The 25,000-nt window shown below is 43.1% G+C and overlaps 2 protein-coding genes and 1 long non-coding RNA gene across 3 annotated transcripts in view; all 3 read left to right on the top strand.

Moving 5' to 3' along the window:
• Positions 1-5,430, top strand: part of LOC308170857 (actin-associated protein FAM107A) — a gene marked incomplete at its 5' end in the record, with an annotated part of 37,248 nt that extends 31,818 nt beyond the window's left edge. Inside the window, 2 exon segments of the mRNA XM_080545714.1 lie at positions 2,658-2,817; positions 3,369-5,430. Of these exon segments, the coding sequence (XP_080401840.1) occupies positions 2,658-2,817; positions 3,369-3,485 (277 nt within the window). The 3' untranslated portion in view covers positions 3,486-5,430.
• Positions 1-25,000, top strand: part of LOC308170779 — a 370,737-nt gene that overhangs the window by 204,793 nt on the left and 140,944 nt on the right. The window lies entirely within an intron of this gene.
• Positions 17,646-25,000, top strand: part of ccdc3b (coiled-coil domain containing 3b) — a gene marked incomplete at its 5' end in the record, with an annotated part of 19,074 nt that continues 11,719 nt past the window's right edge. Inside the window, one exon of the mRNA XM_080545933.1 lies at positions 17,646-18,007. Coding sequence (XP_080402059.1) covers positions 17,646-18,007 — 362 coding nt within the window. The remainder of the gene's footprint in view (positions 18,008-25,000) is intronic.

The following is a 25,000-nucleotide window of genomic DNA, read 5'->3' as shown; positions in this document are numbered from 1 at the left end:
TTCATCTTGAATTAACGAGGCACCAGAGAAGCCACAGTGATGGGTGTGCAAGAATTAGGTCCTCAGCGGGAACAGTCTCCTGAGTGTTTTTTGGTCTCTCTCTCTCTCTCTCTCTCTCTCTCTCTCTCTCTCTCTCTCTCTCTCTCTCTCTCTCTCTCTCTCTCTCTCTCTCAACTGCTGTCACTCTCTCTCTCTCTTTCTCTCTCTCTCTCTCTCTCTCTCTCTGTCTCTCTCTCTCTCTCTCTCTCTCTCTGTCTCTCTCTGTCTCTGTCTCTCTGTGTCTCTGTCTCTCCCCCCACTGCTCTCTCTCTCTCTCTCTCTCTCTCTCTCTCTCTCTCTCTCTCTCTCTCTCCCTCTACAGATAAGGCTGTTTTGTTTTTTAATGCATTGAGTGGCATTGATGTCTTCGAAAATCCGAGGGAAGAAATCTAAGCGCAAAGAGGGACAAAAAAAATGGAAAAAAAACTCAGTCATGTCATTCAGGTTCACAATGCTCTGTGGTTAGGATGGAAACAGGAGCCTATCTATGGATTTCTTTAAGTGAAAGGGTATGAGAGGGTATCCGTGGTCCCAAGGTCTCTCATGAACATGGACAACAATGACCAGAAAGTAATATCGTAGGCGTAGATGAAGCCCTTTCACAATGCTATTCTTATCTCTGCTGTAGCTAGCGAGAGACCCTGCGTATGGATTGCTTCTAAGGAAGTGGATATAAGCTGTATTGTATGTGTGGTACTAGTCATTACCTGCAGTAAGTTATACACTTTAAAATATAAGCTAAACCAACTATTGTAAGTAAGTAAGTAAGTAAAGCTTTATTTATATAGCGCCTTTCGTACATGAAATGCAACTCCAAAGAGCTTTCCTCCAACTGCTGTCACTCTCTCTCTCTCTCCCTCTCTCCCTGTCCTCAAGCAGTGTGTGTGTGTGTGTGTGTGTGTGTGTGTGGGTGTGTGTGTGTGTGTGTGGGTGTGTGTGTGTGTGGGTGTGTGTGGGGGGGGGGGTGTGTGTGTGTGTGTGTGTGTGGGTGTGTGGGTGTGTGCGTGTGTGTGTCGTGCGTGCGCGCGTGTGACTGCAGTCATGCGTGTGAAGGTGTTGCTGATGAACGGAGAATCTCTAATTACCTCCATGTTTGTTTGTTGTCTCTCTCTCCGGGGCGTGTGTGACGGACACAGACTAAATGAACCAAAACACTAATCACACCTCCCTCACCCTCTCCCTCCCTCTCTCTCCCTCTCCCTCTCTCTCTCTCTCCCACAGCCCTCTCCCTCCCACAGCCCTCTCTCTCCCACTTCATAAAAAGCTGTGACTTCACCTCAGCAAGGAAGGAGTAAGGCTCTAGTTGAATTTAATTAACAGCCACCTAGAGATGTGAGACAAAAAAGAAACAGGGGGAGGGGAAGGGGGCAATTTTCACTTTCCTATCCTATTAGTAACAACTGCCACTGTCGAGTTGCTAATGTTAGATATACAGAATGTCTTGACGTTAGAATTATAAGGTTCTATCTCAATTTTTGGTCAAAATTTCGTTTTTTACATAATCTGATCCATTAGGTGTTTATTAATGCCTGTGTGGTGTTATTTTTTAAATGTTTTTCTTAATAATTAATAAAATACAAAGGTTCCATCTCACAAAACATAATGGAATGTAAAAACTTTGACGCTCAATATCTCTGAACTGCCCTAAACGGAGATAGAACCTTATCATTCTAAACTCTAAGAGATTGTATTCATTTATTAAATGTTTCAGGTTATTGTGCGACAGGGCGTTAATCTTATAGTAATTCCAATTAACATGATGAGAGTGCCCTCTGCAGGAAAGATAGAAACATTGAAGTTAAGTTTAAAAAGCTTGTGCCTCATATAAATGCAGATTTTCCAACCTACGGTTTGCTATACAAGTCTGCCTACCTAGTGCCTACTATCACTCCCTCTCCCCAATGTCTCTCACTTACATGATGTTGTGGATAGCTTACTATACCTCTGGATACTGAATGTCAAACCCCGCACCCCCAGGCCACGGTCTCTCCGCCCCGCTCCCCTCAGGCAGGAGGTTGTGGTCACTAAAGACTGTGAAGGCCCGACACTCGCACAGCTTTTCTTTTTCCCCACGGCCATCCGGCTCCTAAATGCTGCTGGTGTCCCGTCCCCCCGTCCCCCCCTGACCTGACCCCTATCTATCCACCCTCCCTCCACCCCCACTCAGAGAGCTATGGACTGTCTTGACCTGAACACTTGATCTTTTGGCACTTTTTATATTTATATTTATTTATTACTGTTTGCACTATGATGTTGGTTGTTTGCACTGTCTTGTCCTGTCTTGCACCTGTCCTGCTGTAAACTGGCGCTCCACTTGTACCGAACCAAATTCCTAACATGTTTACATGTCATGGCAATAAAGTCTTCTGATTCTAATAATTAATAATTTTGCCATTTAGCAGACGCTTTTATCCAAAGCGACTTACAATTACGAATTACAGGGACATTCCCCCTGGAGTAACTGAGGGCTAAGTGCCTTACTCAAGGGCACACTAGTAGTGGTGTGGCATCAGGCGGGATTTGAACTCACAACCTTCCGATCACAAGTCCAACTCACTATCCACTAGACCACCACTACCCCTACAATTCTGATTCTGATCTGTTTCTCTCTGTCTCAGGGGTAACACTAGTGTGGAGGCTAAGCCGGAGCTGCAGCGTGTGCTCGAGGCCAGGAAGAGAGAGCAGAAGATCAAGCAGAGGAAGGAGGAAGACCAGGCCAGGAAGAAGATCTCCCCCCTGGAGCAGGAGCTCCTCAAGAGGAGCAAGAAGCTGGAGGAGGTACGAGACACAGAAGCTCATGTGGACAGTACAGCTCATATCTCAAGTCAGTTCACGGAAGGTGTTTGAACATTGGTCACTCTGAACACGCAAAACTGCCAGTAACTGTATGTTTGAATGAGCTTTTGTCAAACTATGTGGATGATCTTTCATTCAATTCCAGAGTGATTCAGGGAAAAAGGGGAATTCTATCTTTGCAGAATACATCCAGCCGTAGTCATAATTTCGATCACAGCTGGTAGGCTTTAACATGGTGGTACTATTTTATGAATGACATCTCGTGAGCTTAGAATGATAAGGTTCTATCTCCGTTTAGGGCAGTTCAGAGATATTGAGCGTCAAAGTTTTTACATTCCATTATGTTTTGTGAGATGGAACCTTTGTATTTTATGAATTACTAACAAAGAAATGTCAACATTTAAAAAATAACACCACACAGGCATTAATAAACACCTAATGGATCAGATTATGTAAAAAACTACATTTTGACCAAAAGTGGAGATAGAACCTTATAATTCTAACGTCACGATCTATGTTGCCCTCTATTTCAGCTGGAGAAGGAGCAGGAGAAGCAACAGGAGGAGACGGAGAGAGCTCCAGAGTTTGTCAAGGTCAAGGATAACTTGAGAACGACATCCTTTCACAGCAGAGGAGAGAAAGAGGTGTAAGAGACACACTTAGCCCGAGATAACTGACCAGTTGGATTCTGATGGAGTGTGTACACGTGTGTACAGTATGAGTGGACACAGTACTGCTGTAAGAGACAGTTGTCGTGCTGTTCTGACAGCACCAGTCAAGACAACGGCCCGGGACTTCTTTCTGCTACAAGGACTGTATCCCGGCAGGTCCACAACACAATGCCGTCACTGACATCACTATCACACTCAGAGAGAAGAGGCAGGGAGAGAGAATCCACATTGATCCTGCATAGGTTAAGCGATATCTCTATTAACTTACTCGCTTACTACTCCGAGAGTTGAGCATGGAAGACAGAGAGAGGAGGGTGCAGCTGTTTTACTCAATCTGAGCTGAGGCATTTTCAACAGTGAAACAGGACATGACACATCTCTGCATGTCAGAATTTACACTTCAGCATTGGATGAGTGTATATGTGCGTGCGTGTGCGCGTGTGTGTGTGTGCGTGTGTGTGTGTGTGTGTGTGTGTACACGCACGCGAGTGCATGCTTGGCAAAAGAAAGATGAGAAAAACAGATGAGATTAAATCTCCTGTCTAAGGCACAGGGCCAAAGTGGCAGTGAAGGGACAGAGAAGCTACTGAACTGTGACAAGGCGTAGAAACGTCTGTCTTCTCTCTCTGTTAGAGGCGGTGTCACTATGAGGTCCGAGGCTGAAACACCGATTGTTCCTGGTTGTTAGATTCTTCCTTTACGCTGCTTGTTACTGTGCACGTCTTTAGTATGGAGGCAGATCCTTCATGCATGACATGTGAGAAGGTGTGTGTGTGTTACAGAATCAGAATTCAGAATTCAGAATTTTCGAATCAGTCAGTATTATAAATGTCTGTTAATAAATGATTCCTTTAACAGTACAGTAGATAGAGAGCATCGTGTTGAAAGGTACTAGGTCAATCAGAACTCAGAAGTTATTATGTGATAGGATACAAAACCACGGTCATCATGTTTTTGTGTGTGTCACAAAGTAAGTCATTATGATGTCATTCTTTTCGGTTCTGTCCCTCTGATAAACTAGTAACGTACTTATTAGGGATTGAATATTAACACAACCATTTGTGGGAAATACTACACGTACTGTATGTAAAACAATCATATTAGCCTCGTCGCTAGCCAGATTTATGGGTTGACTGTTACTCCTCTAATGCCATTCAAGGTCAGGTGACCCAGAGTGATAGTCTTTCAGTGAGAAAGCTCCTAACTCTAACAGTGCCTTCCTGATATGAGCTACATACATACCATCACAATAAAAACATTATACACCAAGGAAAATATAACCGATAATAATATAAAAGTTGTTTAGATATCATATCTTTATCCATCAATTAAAGTAGTTTAAGAAGTAGGCCTTGTGTTCGTTGTGTGGTTTGCGTTTGCAGGTTTGAGAGACAGACACAGAGAACTGCAATACAGCTATCACACTGTATATCACTGTTCTCTTTTCGAATGTAGTTTTAGCTGTGTATCCACAATCAAATGCAATCAGTGGTTTTGAACCATTTCAATTCAAAATGGTTAAATTGCACTTTAGAAATTAAAAATATATTTTAACTATCAATTACAAACTCATTTTTTAAAAATGATGTAAATTGTATTGATTGACTTTTAATCAGCGTTTATCCTAATGCACCATATTAATGCAGCTTTTATGAAATCTTTGCCTTTACTGACTCCTAAATCCACTTAAGATGACGCATATTAAACACGAACACATGACTATCTTTTTCAGTCTCTTTTAACGGTGTTGTCATTGCATACATGTGTATCGTTACATTATTATCTCACTAGCTTTTACAATGACACAACGATTGTTATTATTAATATACAGTAGGTTTGTACAGCCGTTACAATACAGAAAATGAGGCATAAAGAACTGGATTATTAAGTCTGTCTACTTTCTAAGAAAACAAATAAAGGACTAACACCACACTGGTATTGCATGTGCCTGTTCACTGTACAGTGTCTGGACTCTGGGAGGCTCATATTATTTTATTGAATCCTGTTGACCCAAGGGGATTAATATTGTGGGGGGGATCTAATATTCTCACAAAAAGGGATACAACCTTGCTGCAGCCCCTCAACCACGATGGCTGAAACCTCTAGAAACCTCTAGAAAACGTCGTTCCATCAGTACGCACCAGTGAGTATGTTGCAGCATATCAAGTTCAGCATCTCTTAACAGGTCTATTCACGCGGAGCCAGAGAGAGAGAGGGAGCTCTCCTTGGTGCCAAACTGGCATAAGGAACACAGTGGTACTTGCCATAGTGCCACTTCCTACGGAATGTTACAAACCAGGAAGAAGTGAAACGTTGAGTGGCAAGGTCAATGATTTGTTCTTGCAATTGAGTTGACCCTCCCTTTTGCCCATTGCTGACCCCTCCCTGTCCCTAGCTCTTTCGCTGTCTAGTTTTAGGTTTTGTAGTTTTAGTTTAGTTTTAGACCATCTTAGACTATTTTAGACTAGTTTTAGTTTTAGACAATGTAGTTTTTAGTTTAGTTTTAGACAATGTAGGCCAGGTTTTGTATTGTATTTGTTTGTGGTGGATGTTGTATGCCTGTGAACAGGTCACACTTGAAAACGAGCCCTTGGGGCTCAATGTGTTTTTTACCTGTATAAATAAATAAAAAAAGGTAAACAAACAACAAGCATGGGAGAGAGAGAGACATCCCTTTAAGACAGACCAATCCTGACTCTGTACATCCATTCTAATTCTCCACAGCCTCCGATAAATACAGTCATCACAGTATGCTTCGGCCCATAATAGTGAAATGCAGAACTAACTAATGATTTATAGCCCTAGTTACGATAGTGTACATAGCCTTTATTTATGTAAACCAGCTTTTTTCCCTTCTTGTTTTTAGTTTTTTTCCTAGCACCAGGGGAGCCCCCCCTCCCAAATTTCGTTGTATGGTACCTGTACTATATCAATGACAATAAAGACCATTCATTCATTCATTCATTCATGCATTCATTCGAATTGCCTCACTCTCATTTTTGCCTGTTTTTGCATTTGTATTGTACTTGTTTTGTTCATATATATGTGGAAAAAAGCATAAATGCACCTTCTGTAATGCCAAAGCAAATTCCTATATGTGTCAAGCATAATGGCAATAAACGTTATCTGAATCTGAATCTGAATCATGAGGACTGATCTTAAACGATGGCCAAACTAAATGACTTGTGAGGAACACAGTAAGGAACCTACAGTATCTAGTCCTGTTCAGTATCAGTGGTCAGAGAAAGTCAACAAGTGCAGAAGCGGTTTGGTTGAGTACCGGGAGAAAGCATTAGACGTATCCCTGCCCTCACTAACTTCTTTGGCCCCTTAATTATGGGGGTAGAGTAACGCTACACCCCTCGTCACAAAAAGACGCTTTGTCCTGAAACCACTCTATCACCCACCTGTGAGCCTTATCCCACGGAATCTGTAGGATCCAATTTGTTATGCTCTAGTAAACGTAAAAAAAAAAAAGGAGCCAAATTGTTTTAGTGTAGCCTTGGTGGACCTGAACTGAATGGTAGAATTACTGGACATCAGTTTACAGTTTCTACCAAAGAAAAATTGGCGGGACCATAAGTCATAGTGAAATGTATAATCAACAAAGAAATTATAATCTGAAAGCATTTGACACAGTAGTGGAAGTATGGTAAATAGAAACAGTTATGTTATACTAGAAAGTTCTAGGCAAGGCAAGTTTATTTGTATAGCACATTTCATAAAACAGGGGCAATTCAAAGTGCTTTACATACATTATTTAAAAATACAGCAAGAGCAGCATAGTAAGAAAAATATATATATAATGAATAAAAGCAAATATAAGAAGTAAATAGATAAAACATTTAAAAAGACAATAGTTAATGGAAAAAAAGACATTGATAGAAGTGTTTGTGTTTAATCATAACTGCTGCAAAACATGAAGGTTGTTTTTAGCTTAGATTTAAATATTTTCTAAGCTTTTCTAAGCTTTATCTGCAAAGTAGAAACATAAATTGAGCATTCACCATACTCACTGCACGGATTATCAGCCCATGATAAAAAACTATGTGACATTTTCACATCCTCCAGTGTGTTGGGTGTTGTATTGCATAATCGCGTATCTTTTTACCCTTATTAAACGGTTTAATTTGACCTGATACTAATCTGCTCAGGGCTCATCCACCAGGTAAATGGAGGACAGCAGTTGGCAATTAGAGCACTGTCCTTGGCCTAGCTCCTGTCTGAAGTGGACGCCACACACACACACACACACACACACACACACACACACACACATACACACACACAGGCACGCACGCACGCACACACACACACACACATACACACACACATACACAGGCACGCAAACACACACACACACACACACACACACACACACACACACACACTTGCTGAGGCCACTTGGGGGGGGTGTGGTGTTTTCTCAGGTAACATACAAAGCGCTAGAGCTTTTAGAGGCATAACACGAGTGTGTGAGAGACGATGGGACTGCGTGTGGATATGGCTGTGCCACTGCTTGTTATGTTGTTCATGATGACTTACATCTGCGAGGCAGGTAAGGCATCCATACCTTTTCTATACGAAGTATATCCTCTGCTTATAGCAGTCCTTTATCTTTACTTCCCTGTCAAGGCAGCGCAGTTGCAGGTGTTTCAAAACAACCGAGAGATTAAATAGAGGGAAAAAATGGATTTGATATTAATTTGTGATGTGTTATGCCACTGTAACAAGGTGGCACCAATCTTTGGGATTCATATCAATCGGTGTAGTCACTGACCATCAAAGTGATAGTGTTTTAGACTGAGTAATGTTATTCATATTATTATATTATGTTTGAGCAAAAACTATCTATGTTGATATCACACAATCATTTGTATCATTTGTGCTCCTGATAGTAGATGCAAAGAGACGACTCACATGCACTCACACATGAATGCACACTAACACACACAAACTTGATCTTAATCCTACTTTGATCAAAGCCATTAGGTATTCGTGAGCTTAGAATGATACGGTTCTATCTCCGTTTAGAGATCAACGTTTTTACATTCCATTATGTTTTGTGAGATGGAACCTTTGTATTTTATTAATTACTAACTCAAAAATGTCAACATTTTAAAAATAACACCACTAATAAACACCTAATGGATCAGATTATGTAAAAAACTACATTTTGACAAAAATGGAGATAGAACCTTATAATTCTAACGTCACGATAAGGTATTGTCAGGTACTGTGAGTGTCAGGTACTGTGAGTGTCAGGTACTGTGTTTATGTTTTAAGCTCTGCTGAGGAAGTCCACGGCGGCGGCGTTCCTGCGACCCCTCAGAGAGAAGCGTGCTGCAGAGTGTTTCCCTGCAGGCTGCAGCGTGGAGGACAGCGGGGCCGAGGAACTGCTGGAGGCCAACTCAGACTACGTGAGTTCTGCCTGGCACAGGCGCCAGGGGGGTGTATGAGTGGTACTGGGTACACTCTGGGCTTTGTTTCAACAAAGGAACATGGGTCAGGCTGGAACATGGACCAGGCTGGTGCAGAGCGTTGGTGCATAAAGCTCAATCCAATCAAACCTGCGTTGTCGTAGTTACGCAGCAGTTTTTTTTTTTACCTTACATTGGTTTGGGTATTGTAAAACTGTACCCCCAGCACTGCGTCTCCTGAAGACACCCGCTTTTCCCCTCTACTGTGTCCCCTAAAAACTTCTATTGCCCCCCTTGTACTGTTTCTCTGTTTCTCCAGTGTCTATAAAAAATAAAATAAAAACATTTAAAAACTAGGTTTAGAAGAAGGTGATAGAAGAACATTTTTCCTTCTATCAATGGCCCCGGGCCTGAGCTGGATTACTCTTCCTGCTACGACTGGTGGATTGATGATTCACTTGCTTAGTCAAATGTATTGATTGTAAGTCGCTTTGGAATAAGGCGTCTGCTAAATGCCAAACATGTCAATGTAAATGTACGACTACTACAGTGCTGTCTCTGAGAAGAGATTTTATCTCAGTGAATGGATGAATGCATGAATAAAGCAAAAAACACCCAGCAAGTCTTTTACGGTCCAGAGACTGTGTGTTGAGGAACACTGATATGTTACATAGGAACACTGATATGTTACATAGGAACACTGATATGTTACATAGGGACAGAGTGTAATACAATCTTCCAGAGCAGCGAAGCAACTACCACAACAGAGACCTACAGGAGACATACATACATACAGGCATACATGCAGAGACTGTGGAGAAGGGGGGTTAGACAAAGCCAGCTTACATCATCACCATTTACATTATTACATTGAGTACCTGCTGAAGAGTTCCAACTGTTATTACTTAGAGATTGTGTTTATTATGAAAATACTTTTTAGTGGTGGACTGTTTGAATTGCAACTTTTTGAATTTTGTTGATGGATATGAATGATGACTTTTTTAATTCTCAGGAGGAAAGTTCAAAGATGAAGGTGAACGGTGTCGCTGAGGCCGGGGGGAACACTGTGAGTTCTTTCAAGTTGTGTTCCAGTGCTTATATATCCCAGCAGACTTTGCTAATGCTAACAGCCAGACAGACAGTTGGTGTTGAACAATGTAATGCTGTCTGAAATACAACACTACCTCTTCATCTCATGTTCTCGTCTTCTTGGAAATTAGATTTTTAAGTGAAATCGTGGCGTTAGAATTATAAGGTTCTATCTCCATTTTTGTCAAAATTGAGTTTTTTTACATAATCTGATCCATTAGGTGTTTATTAATGCCTGTGTGGTGTTATTTTTAAAATGTTGACATTTTTGAGTTAGTAATTAATCAAATACAAAGGTTCCATCTCACAAAACATAATGGAATGTAAAATCTTTCAAGCTCAATATCTCTGAACTGCCCTAAACGGAGATAGAACCTTATAATTTTAAAACTCACGAAATGTGAAAAATGTGATGCACACAGTCCATACTTCATATGGTAAAATGTGTAATTTTATGTGTCCTGTTCTCAGAGCCCTGGTAGCGAGGCGATGCTGGAGGGAGGGTCAGGGATGTAGCCCTGAGGCGGAGCGTCGTCATCAGAGAGGAGGAGGTTCTAGGCTGATGCCCCGGGACACTGGAGGTCATAGGTCACATCCTTAATGAACCATAACATGCAAGGCCCAATAACACACTTTGATCACCTCTGACATTATCGAGGGGCTGTTTGTTTTCTCTGTGCTATCAAACAACTTGGTTCATGAATTGTAAAAGAAGTTCTTGATGATTTTAAGAATATTAAACATAACCACATCACTGAGATTAGTGTAGAAGTCTACCATCTGATCTCTGGCTGTGTGCTACTGGTTTCCTTGATAAGGACTATACCTGGTCATTTTATTACCTGTAATACGGTAACCTGGTCTATTACCTGTAATACGGTAACCTGGTCTATTACCTGTAGTACGGTAACCTGGTGATAAGGACGATAGTTTACAGACTGCTAACCTGCATCCTGGTGCTAAAAATGGTGCTAAATACCTTTATATATTTTCCCATCATAAATCACATAGGTATAGTACCTTATAAGCCATGTAGGTCAACTAAATTCCATGTCTGATACCTGTTAACAGTTTCCTGAGGTTAGCCCACTAATGATGAAGATGTCATTGAAAACGTTTCAAAACAATTACTTAGTATACAATAGATTTCAAAGTTAACTATTTACAAATTCAATTGTAAACAATAACAAATAAAAAATAAAAAAAGTCTCCCATGTAGCTTACTCATAAGGGAATATATGCTAGGATAACTACATAACTAAATAACCCTTATATTACTTATACAAAATATATATGTCAGAATACAGAATATATATCTACGATTTCTGTGTAAATATTTCAATAAATGCATATTTTAACCAAGTCTTATAAGTTGTCATTCTTTGTTTCATTTATTTATCAAGACTGTACACATGCATGAAGTATGAGTTCATTTTCCATGTAGAGTAATAATGCTTTGTGCATTGTTGGAGAGCAAGTAACAAGCCTAAGTTACTCTTCTGCCCTCTTCTGAAAAAGGTTTAAGCAGAACACATCTAAACTATCTGAATCCTGGAGAAAAAACATCTCATTACATGAAAATGATCTACATCAACATTCAAAACATTTCATTTAACTGCTAATCTATTCTCAATGGAAATGTATTTTCCTACAGTACAATGGATATCTTATTCTACTGTACCTGTGCCTGTACTGTTCCCTGTTTTATAGACTGACTTATTCCAAAGCGCTTCACAACGGCCTCTCATTCACCCATTCACACACACATTCACACACCAATGGCAGCAAGCTACCATGCAAGGCACCGGCCCGCTCACTGGGAGCAATTTGGGGTTCGGTCGTCTTGCTCAAGGACACTTCGACATGTGGCCAGCCGGGGCTCGAACCGCCGATCTGCCGATTTTTGCGGTCATTAGACGGCAGATCTACCTCCTGAGACACAGCCGCCCCACAGTCTGAAAGACTCCTGGCAGGGGGGGGTCCCATAGGCAAGGCTGCCAGGGAAAGCTACCGTAAGGACACCTGACACTCTGTCCTGTAACGTCCATCCCTAGTAAGCTGAGTAGGTGATGCCAGGGAAGGAAGTACAGCTATACCGTAGGAGAAGAAATGAGCTGGGAGATAGATCAGGTCCAAGGCTGGGGCTGGAGGTAGGTGGGAAATGGACTGCACTTATATAGCGCTTTTTTTGCTGCTCCAAAGTGCTTTACAACGGCCTCTCATTCACCCATTCACACACACATTCACACACCAATGGCGGCAAGCTGCCATGCAAGGCGCCGGCCCGCTCACTGGGAGCAATGTTGGGGTTCAGTGTCAGTGGAGGTAGGTGGATGAGACACTGTCTGAGAAAAGAGGAACACAACAAAAAGCCTGTGTGTGTTAGCCCGTTTAGGTAAATAAATAGGCCAAACTTTTTTTTTATGTTAGTCATGTGGCCCAGAACTCCAAAAAGGTTCTACAGTACTGCTCTAGTTCTCTAGTTTCTTATTCTGAAGAATGTGTAGGCTCAATTAATAAACCAAACATTTATTTGTTCTCTCCAGAATACATGGCTAATTATTGATTCCCTTCGAAGGCATAGAATGGTATAGAATGCATAGGCTGCAAAATAACAGCATCTGCACACTCAAAAAGAAGAAGAAAAGAAGGTAGTTTATTGCGAGCTTTCGGTCATAGACCTTCTTCAGACATAGGGGTCAAAGCTGTGGAGTAGAGAGCACACATCACCTCACATCGAGGTCTATTATGACCACTGTCATGTTTAATATATGTTTAATATAACAGATATAAAGAGCTTACCTTTATCAATAATGTTCATCGATATCGCAAACGATTCATTAGATTCCATTCTAAACGACCATAAGCTGTTGTTTTTTTAGACGGAGAGTGAATTTGAGATCTTTCACAATGTTCTAGCTCTATTTACTCTGACACAGTAACATATATTTTGATTCGGACACTTCTACAGTCACCCCACAGGTGTTAGCTTTCATTTGATACCAAGATCATTATGAAGGCCCTTGTGATTGTGGAGATATTCTATATTCCCTGTGGGCATGTGATTTCTAGCAGAAAACCTGAAAAATAGCATCGATAGACCATTTCCATCAGGGGGCAGAAAAGCCCAACAAATATACTGTAGGTCTACTGATCCTGAGGAGACGTTGTCACAGACCCCAACCTAACAAACCTCAAACTCAAACTCCAATCATGGGCCACGGCTCATGCAATTGCTCAGTTCAATTATCAGTTGTCTAGCCACAATATGTATTGGCTCAATACACATATACTGTTATACTGTCTGTGCATAAACACTGAATGATTCTAACCTGACAATTAAGCTCGGGAACATGACGTCATGGTTGCTATGTCCGCCCACAGCCGCCACAAAGTCAGGTCCATAATGACATAGGCAGTGTTCGGAATGGCATACTAGCATACTACTCATATTAGATATGATGTCGATTTTAGTATGCGAGAGCGTTCGCACTGTACAGTATGCAAGATTTGAGTATGCGAGAAATGTTGTATGTACAGTATACTAGACTTTGGCTAATATTTGAGTATGCCATGACTGGACACTACTGGGGTACTAAATCCCCAAAATGCATTGCACGTCTCTTCAGTCTCGTCAAACTGCGTCATACACACTCGTCATACAGCTGTTGTTTACATTGTCAGATAGCCTGGGGACCGAAAGCTCGCAATAAACATAGTTTTTTGCACAGATTTGAGTGTGCAGATGCTGGGTTTTTTCACTCTATTTGATAGGAACATGGCGGCCGTATCCCACAATGCAGCGTCGTCATAGCAACCATGATGTCGATTAGTCGCTGAGAAAGAAAGAATATTGGAGATTTCAGCATTATTTCTGTGTTAAGGCTAAGTCTATGCTGGACTAACAGTATAACATTATAGCCTATAACTTAAAGCTCCGCCAAAACCAGAATTTTTTTTTTTTTTTTTATTGGTTATACCGGTTAACACATTTAGTTTTACCACAAAATGAGGTTATCCTTTAGGGAAACACACTCACTGTGAAAGCCAAGGTGGAAATTCATCTCTCGCCTAAGATTAAAGTAATTACAAGAATCACCCTTGGTTGTCTAGGTTGTTAGGCTACCCTCCTCTCTCACCGCGTGGTCTGGTTGTGTTTGACCAGTGGTTGAACTGGTCGAGCCGCGTGGCTGATCAAAGGCACGAGGGACTCCCCAGTACCGGCTCGCCTCTGTACTGTGTCGCGCGACATTAAAGGCCCGCGAACCAGCACCATGTGAACGACAGGAATCCCAGAGTTTATTTTAGCTTGTGTGCGGAGAATTAGAGAGGAAGAGAAAACTCACTGATGTCCGTTCTCCTAAATAAACACTTGAAAGCTCTGGGATTTAAACTGGGAAAATACAGACCCATTGTGAAATTATATTGCCTGATGGTATATCCTTCTCTGGTCTCATCTCAACCATAAGGATTTGGCCCTATGATCTAAACGGTAAATGGACTGCACTTATATAGCGCCTTATTCCAAAGGCTTTACAATGGCCTCTCATTCACCCATTCACACACACATTCACACACCGATGGCGGCAAGCTACCATGCAAGGTGCCGGCCCGCTCACTGGGAGCAATTTGGGGTTCAGTGTCTTGCCCAAGGACACTTCGACATGTGGCCAGCCGGGGCTCGAACCACCGATCTGCCAACCTTCTGATAGACGGCGGCTCTACCTCCTGACCCACAGCCGCCCGTATCTGTATATCCGTGATATGATCTGCAGCCTCCTATGAATTCGCACCTACCACAGTGGAAGTTATTGGTCTAATTAGTATCACAATGATTAGTTTCACTGTATTGCACATTTGTGCTCCATATAATACATATAATTTAAGCAATATCACACAACAGGTCGTGCTCTTATACTGAATATCAGCACGGCTGTGACTGGGTCGTAGGTACGAGGCCGCAGGCTGAGTACTGAAGACAATCACAAATGCAAGTTTATATTTTGGCTCCATCAACAACAACAAAATTCCGCAACTGGACTGTTGCCTAGTAACCTGAACACAAACATCTGCAGGCTAGCTACTTTGTATTAACGGTCATTTCGGACTCGGAGTGATACATATAGTTAAAAGTCCCAGTGCTGTTATACTGTATATCAGCACTCATGGAATGCCTCTTGTCCAATCAAATTACTTGGTCAGAACTAACTGTTGTAAAATTAAAAGTAATATTCGCATCAGATTCAAGACCCTGGTGCTTGCATACCAGGCAGCTAAAGGGACAGCCCCTGCCTATCTGAAGGAAATGGTAACCCCCCAAACCCCTGCCCGCTCACTCCGCTCCTCCACCTCGGCTGGCCGACTGGCCCCACCTCCTCTACACAGCAGTCGGGCTGCCCGATCACGTCTCTTCACAACACTGGCTCCCCGCTGGTGGAATGAGCTCCCCACGGCTGTCAGAACGGCAGAGTCACTACCCATCTTCCGTCGTAGACTGAAGACCCATCTCTTCAGGTTACATCTTAACTGCTCCTCCTGAGACATCTTCTGACCCTCACCACTACGTCTCCTAAAGACACCCGCTTTTCCCTCTACTGTGTCCCTAAGAACTTCTATTGCCCCCCTTGTACTGTTTCTCAGTTTCTCCAGTAATAAAAAAATTAAAAAATTAAAAGTTTTAGTAGTAGGCGATAATAGGGAGAATGTTTTTCCTTCTATCAGTGGCCCCGGGCCCGAGCTAGAGTACTCTTCCTGCAACGAATGGTGGACTGCTGATTCACATGCTTAGTATTCAAATGTATTGATTGTAAGTCGCTTTGGAATAAGGCGTCTGCTAAATGCCAAAAATGTAAATGTAAATGTAAATAATATTGTGGTGATTGAGGGTGAATGGGACATGCAATTATGTCCATAAAGGTCCAGTAGCTGGCAGGGGTTGTAATACACTCACATGTAGGGACTAGGGAGACTGAAATATCTTCACCATTTAATTCCAATGGATGTTTTGCTGTGAAGGACATTCTTAGGGGTGAGGGATGTCGGGGGATAGACATGTTACTTGTTAGAGCATGTTTTATTCCTGCTCAGCCTTAGCGCCCGCCCGCCCCCCCTCCCAAAAAGATAAATGATAGAGCACATTTTCTCAGGGGTAACATTTCTTCTTGAGGCACATTTCATCATACATTTAATTTATTAGAGCCAACCGACTTCTCAGATGTAGCGTAATATGCTATAAGATGTCATTGGTGAGCCCACCCTCATCTTTTAACACACATGGCCCCGAGCCCATTCTGTATTTCATAATGAATTATGTCCCCCAGGACAGCTCGTGGTCTTCGGATTGCTGAAATTCACTTCAAACATGTAAAAAATGTCAAGTGTTTATTACCAATCTGATCAAAGCATGAATGTAGGTATGGGTATTAGACAAACTCGAATGTGGAATGTATTTGCTGTAAGTATAGGCTATAGGCCTATATAATATTAACGGTAATATCATAGGGATTGGTATAATTGTCTGTAGGCTATATGAGCTCTCCATTTCAAGCCACGACACTGTCGATGAAGAGACTGTTAGGAATGAAATGTGAAAGCATGAAACCATTGAGGCGTTTGCTGTGCACCAATAGGGTTTTGTCAGAGTAGTGTCAAACACTTACACACACACACACACACACACACACACACACACACACACACACACACACACACACACACACACAAACACACACAGCCCACGGAGCTCAGTCGTGAGTTTAGAATGATAAGGTTCTATCTCCGTTTAGAATTATAAGGTTCTATCCCCGTTTAGAATGATAAGGTTCTATCTCCGTTTAGAATGATAAGGTTCTATCTCCGTTTAGAATGATAAGGTTCTATCTCCGTTTAGAATGATAAGGTTCTATCTCTTCAGAGATATTGAGCGTCAAAGTTTTGACATTCCATTATGTTTTATGAGATGGAACCTTTGTATTTTATGAATTACTAACTCAAAAATGTCAACAGTTTAAAAATAACACCACACAGGCATTAATAAACACCTAATGGATCAGATTATGTAAAAAAAACTAAATTTTGACAAAAATGGAGATAGAACCTTATAATTCTAACGTCACGCAGAGTCTCTGCCCAGTGTGACTGCAGGAGAGCCGCTCGTATTAGATCACAGTTACGCACGGGAGAGGCGTGAGGGAGGACAGAACTGAGAAGTGGCTCAATGAACTGCTGGAGAACTATTGTACAAGTTTATGAATGCAACTACTACTAAACATCTCTCACCTCCTCGTCGTTATTTCACAGACAGAGCGTAGGTCTACTGGGTAACGGATTTTGCTATTTGCGCCACAACTTTTGGAGTTGCGCCTTTTGCGCGCAAGCAAGCCTATGGAATACAGTCGCGTCTCTCTGACAGTTTGGTGAGACGTTTTGTTTTGTTTTTTCTTGTTTTAGTTTAGTTTTTTCTTGTTTTTGTTTTGTTTTTTGTTGTTATAACTATTTCTTTTTTCACATGTTCGAAATAAAGCTTTCATTCATTCATTCAGAAGTCAGTGCAGCATAGCGCGGCTCACCTTTCACTGTCCATCATTTCCAAAGTGGCTTACATTACATTTGAGATCAGTCATAGCTTGTCATGGCTTTTTTATTGGCACTGATCCTGGCGACCTGTCTCAGCGGAGTTTGGGGATGCCAGCTGCCCGGGGACTGGAGACCGCAGACGGAGGCGTGCCGCGCCGAGCTGGCGGAGATCATCGTGTTCGCCCGGGTGCTGGCCCTGCACACGGACTCATACAGCGGGTCTAGGTATAACTACCTGCCCTGGCAGTACGACACGGAGCTGTTCTTCTCCGCGGAGATCGAGCTGCAGTGCGACCAGGCCTGGGGGTCCATGCTGGAGGTGCCCACCGGCTCCCGGTTCAATGTCACCGGCCTGGGGTACTTCCCCTGTCACTCCTACAGCGTCACCGAGAACAACTCCTACTATTTCTTTTTGAGGTAAGAGACAGAATGAATGAATGAATGAATGAAAGCTTTATTTCGAACATGTGAAAAAAGAAATTCGAAAAAAAAAACAAGAAAAAATCAAAACAAAACAAAACAAAACAAATTAAACAAAACAAAAACAAAAAACACTATTTACTTCACATGTCCGAAAAGGAGTAGGAAGAAGCATAAGCTTATTTAATCCTACCCCTTCTCCAATACTCAGAGATTAATAATTAATAATCTGCAGGGGGACAGGGACCTGCAGCTGTCTGATGGATGAGCACTTCTCATGTACTGTTAGTGTGTGCGAGTCGGTCTGGCCCGAGATGATTGTAATCTGAATTATCCAAACTGTGTATACTTACAACATTAAGCCACTTGAAAATACTTGAAACAATTTTAAAGAAACATTATATGCAACTGTGTGTGTGTGTGAGTGTGAGTGTGAGTGTGAGTGTGAGTGTGAGTGTGAGTGTGAGTGTGAGTGTGAGTGTGAGTGTGAGTGTGTGTGTGTGTGTGTGTGTGTGTGTGTGCGTGCGTGCGTGCGTGCGTGGTCAAAATACAAATGTGTGTGTGGAGGGGATTAAGAGATCCAGCTTTACCCATCTTCTATCACATCTGATATGTATCACACCATACACTTACTGTTATATGTATCACATGTGTCCTAATGGAATGGTAAATGGACTGCACTTATATAGCGCCTTTATCCAAAGCGCTTTACAACGGCCTCTCATTCACCCATTCACACACACATTCACACACCAATGGCGGCAAGCTGCCATGCAAGGCGCCGGCCGGCCCGCTCACTGGGAGCAATTTGGGGTTCAGTGTCTTGCCCAAGGACACTTCGACATGTGGCCAGCCGGGGCTCGAACTGCCGATCTGCCAACCTTGCGATCATTAGACGGCGACTCTACCTCCTGAGACACAGCCCCCCCTGTGTCCTAAACTTTATTCAGAGTGCAGCATGACTCATACATTCTTACCACTATTTACCACTAATGACCCATGAACCCTTGACCCCTGTTTATATTAGACTGATGGTGCAACTCACTGCCAAGGCCGTTTTTAACACACCAACTGTACAACGTAACTACATACTCTATAGTCCTGCTCTGGGCATGATGTCAATATCAGACACATGCCCTTCAACTGGCAAAGTACATATTAATGTAGTGGACTTACATATGGTCAGTGGGTTTATATTCCACAGAGAGTCGCACATGGGAGATGAATAGAAACAGATTGAAGCAAGAACGTCAAGTGGATCTGTTTCAAATTGTCTTGAAGTAACCGACTCCTGTAATGATGCTACGATGCTGCACACCCTGGACAGACCCTGGACAGATGCACGACTGAGGGCCCCCAGATGTCCTCGCAGACGTCCCCCCTGTCACAAGCCCTAACACGCAGAGCCAGAGTCTGAGAGAAAGAGACAGACACACTGCAACTGAGCACAAGTATTTTGATTTGACCCCTAACACTTGACCTTGACACTTACCTTGTTTAGTTTGTCAAATATTCAACATCCAACACATCTGTGCTACTGTACTTTGTGATAGATAGCCTAACTATTCGATCATGACTGCCAGATCTATCATAGGAAGATTTAAAGGGTGCAACTGAGCACAAGTATTTTGATTTGACCCCTAACACTTGACCTTACCTTGTTTAGTTTGTCAAATATTCAACATCCAACACATCTGTGCTACTGTACTTTGTGATAGATGATAGATAGCCTAACTATTCGATCATGACTGCCAGATCTATCATAGGAAGATTTAAAAGGGTGCCCAATGACTTATGTCGCACTCATTAACATTAGGTATAGATGATTGACAGGTCAATACGTCTCCCTCTGGTTTTATAGAGGAACAACGCTCTAAGACAAACAAAGAAAAACATCAATTGCATTCCAGTGTGTGTAATTACAGAGCCTGACAGTACCAAGAGCTTAAGGAGAGAGAGAGAGAGAGAGAGAGAGAGAGAGAGAGAGAGAGAGAGAGAGAGAGAGAGAGAGAGAGAGAGAGAGAGAGAGAGAGAGAGAGAGAGAGAGAGAGAGAGAGAGAGAGAGAGAGGCTCAGAGCTGGAAGTTTAGACTCCGGGTGTTATCACCACACCAACGGTGGTGGGAGAGGCTTTTGTTTCCCAAACACAGAACAAACCCCTGCTGAATTACACCCCATAGCCTTCTGTTCTGAGAAAAGGTACTTGTGCCGACAGGTCTGAGTGATGTCTCACATCGCTCTGGTGTTCCTCTCATTTTCAGCACCTAGGAAAAGATAACGATGGCAGTCATTCACAGGGGTCTTTCAAAGGCATTCCAGCACAGAGCGAAATGTTCAGCTCTCCCGTACGGAAGTCCGCTGCCAAGTACAATAATATCAGTGTGTTTAGATAGACAGGGCTGTGTGTGTGTGGGTGTGTGTGTGGGTGTGTGTGGGTGTGTGCGTGTGCGTGCCTGCGTGCCTGTGTGTGTGTGTGTGTGTGTGTGTGTGTGGGGGTGGGTGTGTGCGGGTGCGTGTGCGTGTGCACGTTTGCCTGGGTCTGGGTCTGTGCGTGTGGGTCTGTGCGTGTGGGTCTGTGCGGGTGTGTGTGTGTGCGCGTGTGCATGTGCGTGTGCGTGCGTGTGTGTGTGTGTGTGTGTCTGTGTGTGTGCGCGTGTGTGTGTGTGTGCGTGTGCGTGTGTGCGTGTGTGCGTGCGTGTGCATATGCATGTCAAATCAAATCAAAGTCGATTTATCATATCCACAGGATACAGCCGTAAACAAAGCACAATGAAATGTTTTCAACAAGCAACCTCTCAACAATGCGAGACACGGAGGAGAGGAATAAACAGTACGATACACAATAAACAATCAATAGTCCTAACAGTAAAACAATAAACAGAGCCTTGGCCTGGAAATACATGAAGATAAATAGTATTCATATAAATAAACAGCAATGTGGAAGTGGGAGTGAGTATGTCATTGTTTGTTAGTGATGTGCAGGGGTCTGCTGAGCAACTGGGGGTATCAGTACAAGATAAGGTATTATGGCTTGGAGGTAGTAGCTGTCTCTGTACTGTTTACCTCCCTCAGACGCCTCTTGAAGTAGATGACTTGTATTAATGTTGATGGGGGGTGTGCCCCCCTCACCACCCCCTCACACACACACACTGCTTCATGTAGTCCACCACGATCATCTCCTTTGTTTTGCTGATGTTGAGGGAGAGGTTGCTACCCTGCCACCACTCTGCCAGGACTCTTATCTTCCTCATGTAGGCTGTTTCATTGTGTGTGTGCGTGCGTGTGTGTGTGTGTGTGTGTGTGTGTGTGTGTAAAACCTCCTCAGCTAGGAAACCATTGACACAAGCAACCTCATAACGGACACAATACACTTAATTTAACATGCAAACATGCAGGTTTTAGGGTGCAATGAAGACTCACATAAAATCGTCCCTAAGACAGTTAAAAGTAATGTCCTGTTGCTATGTGTCTCACAAAATCACCTAAACAAAAAAACTAAACCCTTTATTAGAAGTGCCCTCCACTTCACGACAACAGACGACCTCCTCCCCATCATCAGGCTAGGACAGGAGAGGAGAGGTTACACAGACTGAGAACGGAGGTTCCTCAGACTGGTCTCAGCTCTGTTTTGTAGCCTCTCTGCTAATCTACAGTACAGTACTACCGGTAATCTCCAGTAAGACCCCCTGCTGCCATGTACACCTTTAACAGAGGAGAGTCTCCCCTTCCAGGACGTATTGTTCTCGTTGTTCTGCAACGCTTCGGTCTTCCAGCCGCTGAATCAGCAAGCCAGTGCTGAAAAGTTTCCATCAGGGTCTCCAGTGTGCTCCCATTTCCTGTAACCCCCCCCCCCTCCCTCCCTCAAAACAAGTTAGTCTGAAACAGCCTCCCCCAATCAATCACAAGTGCCCAAGACAGGAGTTTAGGAATGGGAGTTTAACGTAGAGAAAAATGCAACTGGTGATCTCCGATCTCTCCCAGAACCGAAAATAATAATCAAGAACGGTTTGGTTGAGTGGGTCTGCCTCGCGATGCCATATGTAGCCTAACTTCTCTTTCCCATAACATTATTGTCCGTCTGCTGTTCACTGAAGTAAGTAAGAGGAGGACTATTATTATTGGTGATTGTGTGTGTGTGTAGGGGTGTATATAGTAGAATCTGTGGCGGAGGTAGAAATTAGGGGAGTCTGGTGGAGGTAGAAACAGAAGGATGGGCTCATTGTAATGTATGGAATAGAATGAGGAATGGTGTCAACCACATGTGTATGATATTTAAGCAATATTTATTGCTTTTATACAACAGTTCTACAGCGCAATTTATTAGTTAACAGTAATAAGTGACAACAGATTATGATTTGTTTGTTTATTTAATCATTCATTTTGGCTCCGTCAACAAAAAATAGTTCTGCAACTGGACTGTTGCCTAGTAACCTCAACACAAACATCTGCAGGCTAGCTACTTTGTATTAACGGTCATTTCGGAGTGATACATATATAGTTAAAAGTCCCAGTGCTGTTATACTGTATATCAGCACTCATGGAATGCCTCTTGTCCAATCAAATTACTTGGTCGGAACTAACTGTTGTATAACATTCCTCATGCCATTCCATGCATCACAATGAGGCCGTCCTCCGATTCCTACCTCCGTCAGCCTCCACTGCTTGCTTGGTAACAGCTTCATAGTTCATCCCCCAGCTTTCATCTAGGGCAGAAAAAAGTTGAAGGGGTCGTGACAGCCATCCATTCTCAACTCACAAGGGGTGCCTCTGCGAGTTCACTCAATAAATCTCAGAGCAGTTGAGGTGTGCTGAGGAGCTTTAAGAGCCTCAAGACACCCGGCTGCCCCCCCCCCCCCCCTCCCCCTACCTCCACCTACAGTAGAAATGGCTACTGTAGTCTGTAGTCTGGAAGCATGCTTCTCGCAACGCCAGATTTGTTAGTTTGGTTCCCAAAGGGGCGACAAATACTGAATATTGTGTTAACTAACAACTCGCATACAAGTTCTATGCGATGTACTGTCATACATCGTCCCTGTAACCCGGTACATATGTCAATCTACTCTGAACTGAAATGACAATACATACTGTATAAACAGCCTCCTTTCACAGGGACCTTTAGGGTCTAGGCTTCAGGGAGTCACTCATAAATGTCCCCATTACCATAGTTGGTGTTTGGCTCAGGTATTCTCCATGCCCCAGTGGTCCCCCGTTTGTTTACCTCGACCCCTGTCTGTTATGTGTGACTGGTATGTGGTTCAACCATGAACCAACCAGCCAGCTGTTTCCATTTTGGCATGGCAAAAAAAACACCATCTCACCACCAGTTACGACGATTACAAGAGAGGCAAAACACGAAATCGGAGAAAGGCTGCATTGAAACATTAATTAAAGCAACATGCGCTTGACTAAACAAGGTTAGAGGACGAGAGGACAGAGCTTTTCCAATGGAAGACTTTTGGGGAGGGGAGGGAAGTAAGTAAGTAAGTAAAGCGTTATTTATGTAGCGCCTTTCGTACTTGAAATGCAACTCAAAGCGCTTTACAATAGCGGAGATGAGGGTGGAGATGAGGGTGGCATGGTGTGGTGTGTGTGTGTGTGTGTGTGTGTGTGTGTGTGTGTGTGTGTGTGTGTGTGTTGGGGGGAGGGGGGGGGGGGGTTGGTTAAAAAGTTGTGGAATTTGAGAGGGGATGTGAAAAGGGAGTCTGAGAGAGAACCTGCAGGCTCCATGCTGTAACTCCTCTGGAAACCATTAAAGTTTAAAAACAAAACAACAGGAGAATCCCTATTGACTGTGGGCAGCCTGTATGTTACACAGAGTAGAGTAGAGCCTGGTGTCATTTAGATGAGAAGTTAGTTTGGCCGAACTGTAACAATATTGCAGTATACTATATGGCTAGATAAGCGCCTTGGTTGTAGCCCAGGCAGCAAAGAGAAAAACAGTTCTGCGACCGTCGACTGTGAAGCTGTTTGTGAATGTACACATGACGTCTTTGGGACATGTGGCTGCTCAGTGAGATTTCTGTGGGATCTGAAAGTGGATTGAAACCAGTGGAAACACACTGGACATTAAGCTGCGTTTACTAAAGCTGGTAGATATTACTGTGCCATCTGGGAGTATTTGATTGGTTTATATGGCGGGGTTGTAAATGCAACAGGGACGAGAATGTATTTAATGTTAATGAGACGTACCACTGGAGACTTGTGGGGGCTAGCGGGAAACACTGGGCTCTCTCAGCCCTCCGATTGGATGAGCATGACAGAGGGCAGACAGACAGACAGTGCAGACAGACAGACAGACAGACAGTGCAGACAGTGCAGACAGACAGACAGACAGACAGACAGACAGACAGAGAGACAGACAGAGACAGACAGAGAGTGGAGGCAGTGCAGACAGACAGACAGACAGACAGACAGACCGACAGACAGACAGAGATAGACCGACAGACAGACACACAGACAGAGAGACAGACAGACAGACAGACAGACAGACAGACAGACAGACAGACAGTGCAGACAGACAGACAGTGCAGACAGACAGACAGACAGACAGACAGACAGACAGTGGAGGCAGTACAGACAGACAGACAGACAGACAGAGAGTGAGAGAGAGAGAGTGTGGAGGGGGGGTGAGTAGAGATGGAGATACAAAAAGTGCTGTCCATGAAATGTGGCATTGAATCATCCACAAAACAAAACAATGTCTGGCTGAGGGACGATTCATGTGTCTTTTGGGGGGATGGAATTAATTACAATCACTACCTCGTTATTCTGTTTGTTTATGATGGGGAACATGTTGATTCCACTGGCCCACAAACCTGTTCTGACACACACACACACACACACATACACACACACACATGCACACGCACACACGCACGCACACACATACACACACACACACACATACACAGGCACGCAAACACACGCACACACAAACTCACTCACACACACACACACACACACACGCACACACACACACACACACACACAC

The sequence above is a fragment of the Nansenia antarctica genome, assembly GCF_963989245.1.
Source record: "Nansenia antarctica genome assembly, chromosome: 15".
NCBI lineage: Eukaryota > Metazoa > Chordata > Actinopteri > Argentiniformes > Microstomatidae > Nansenia > Nansenia antarctica.
Note: the sequence above shows the minus strand (reverse complement) of the source record. Positions and strands in the feature narration are given on the sequence as shown.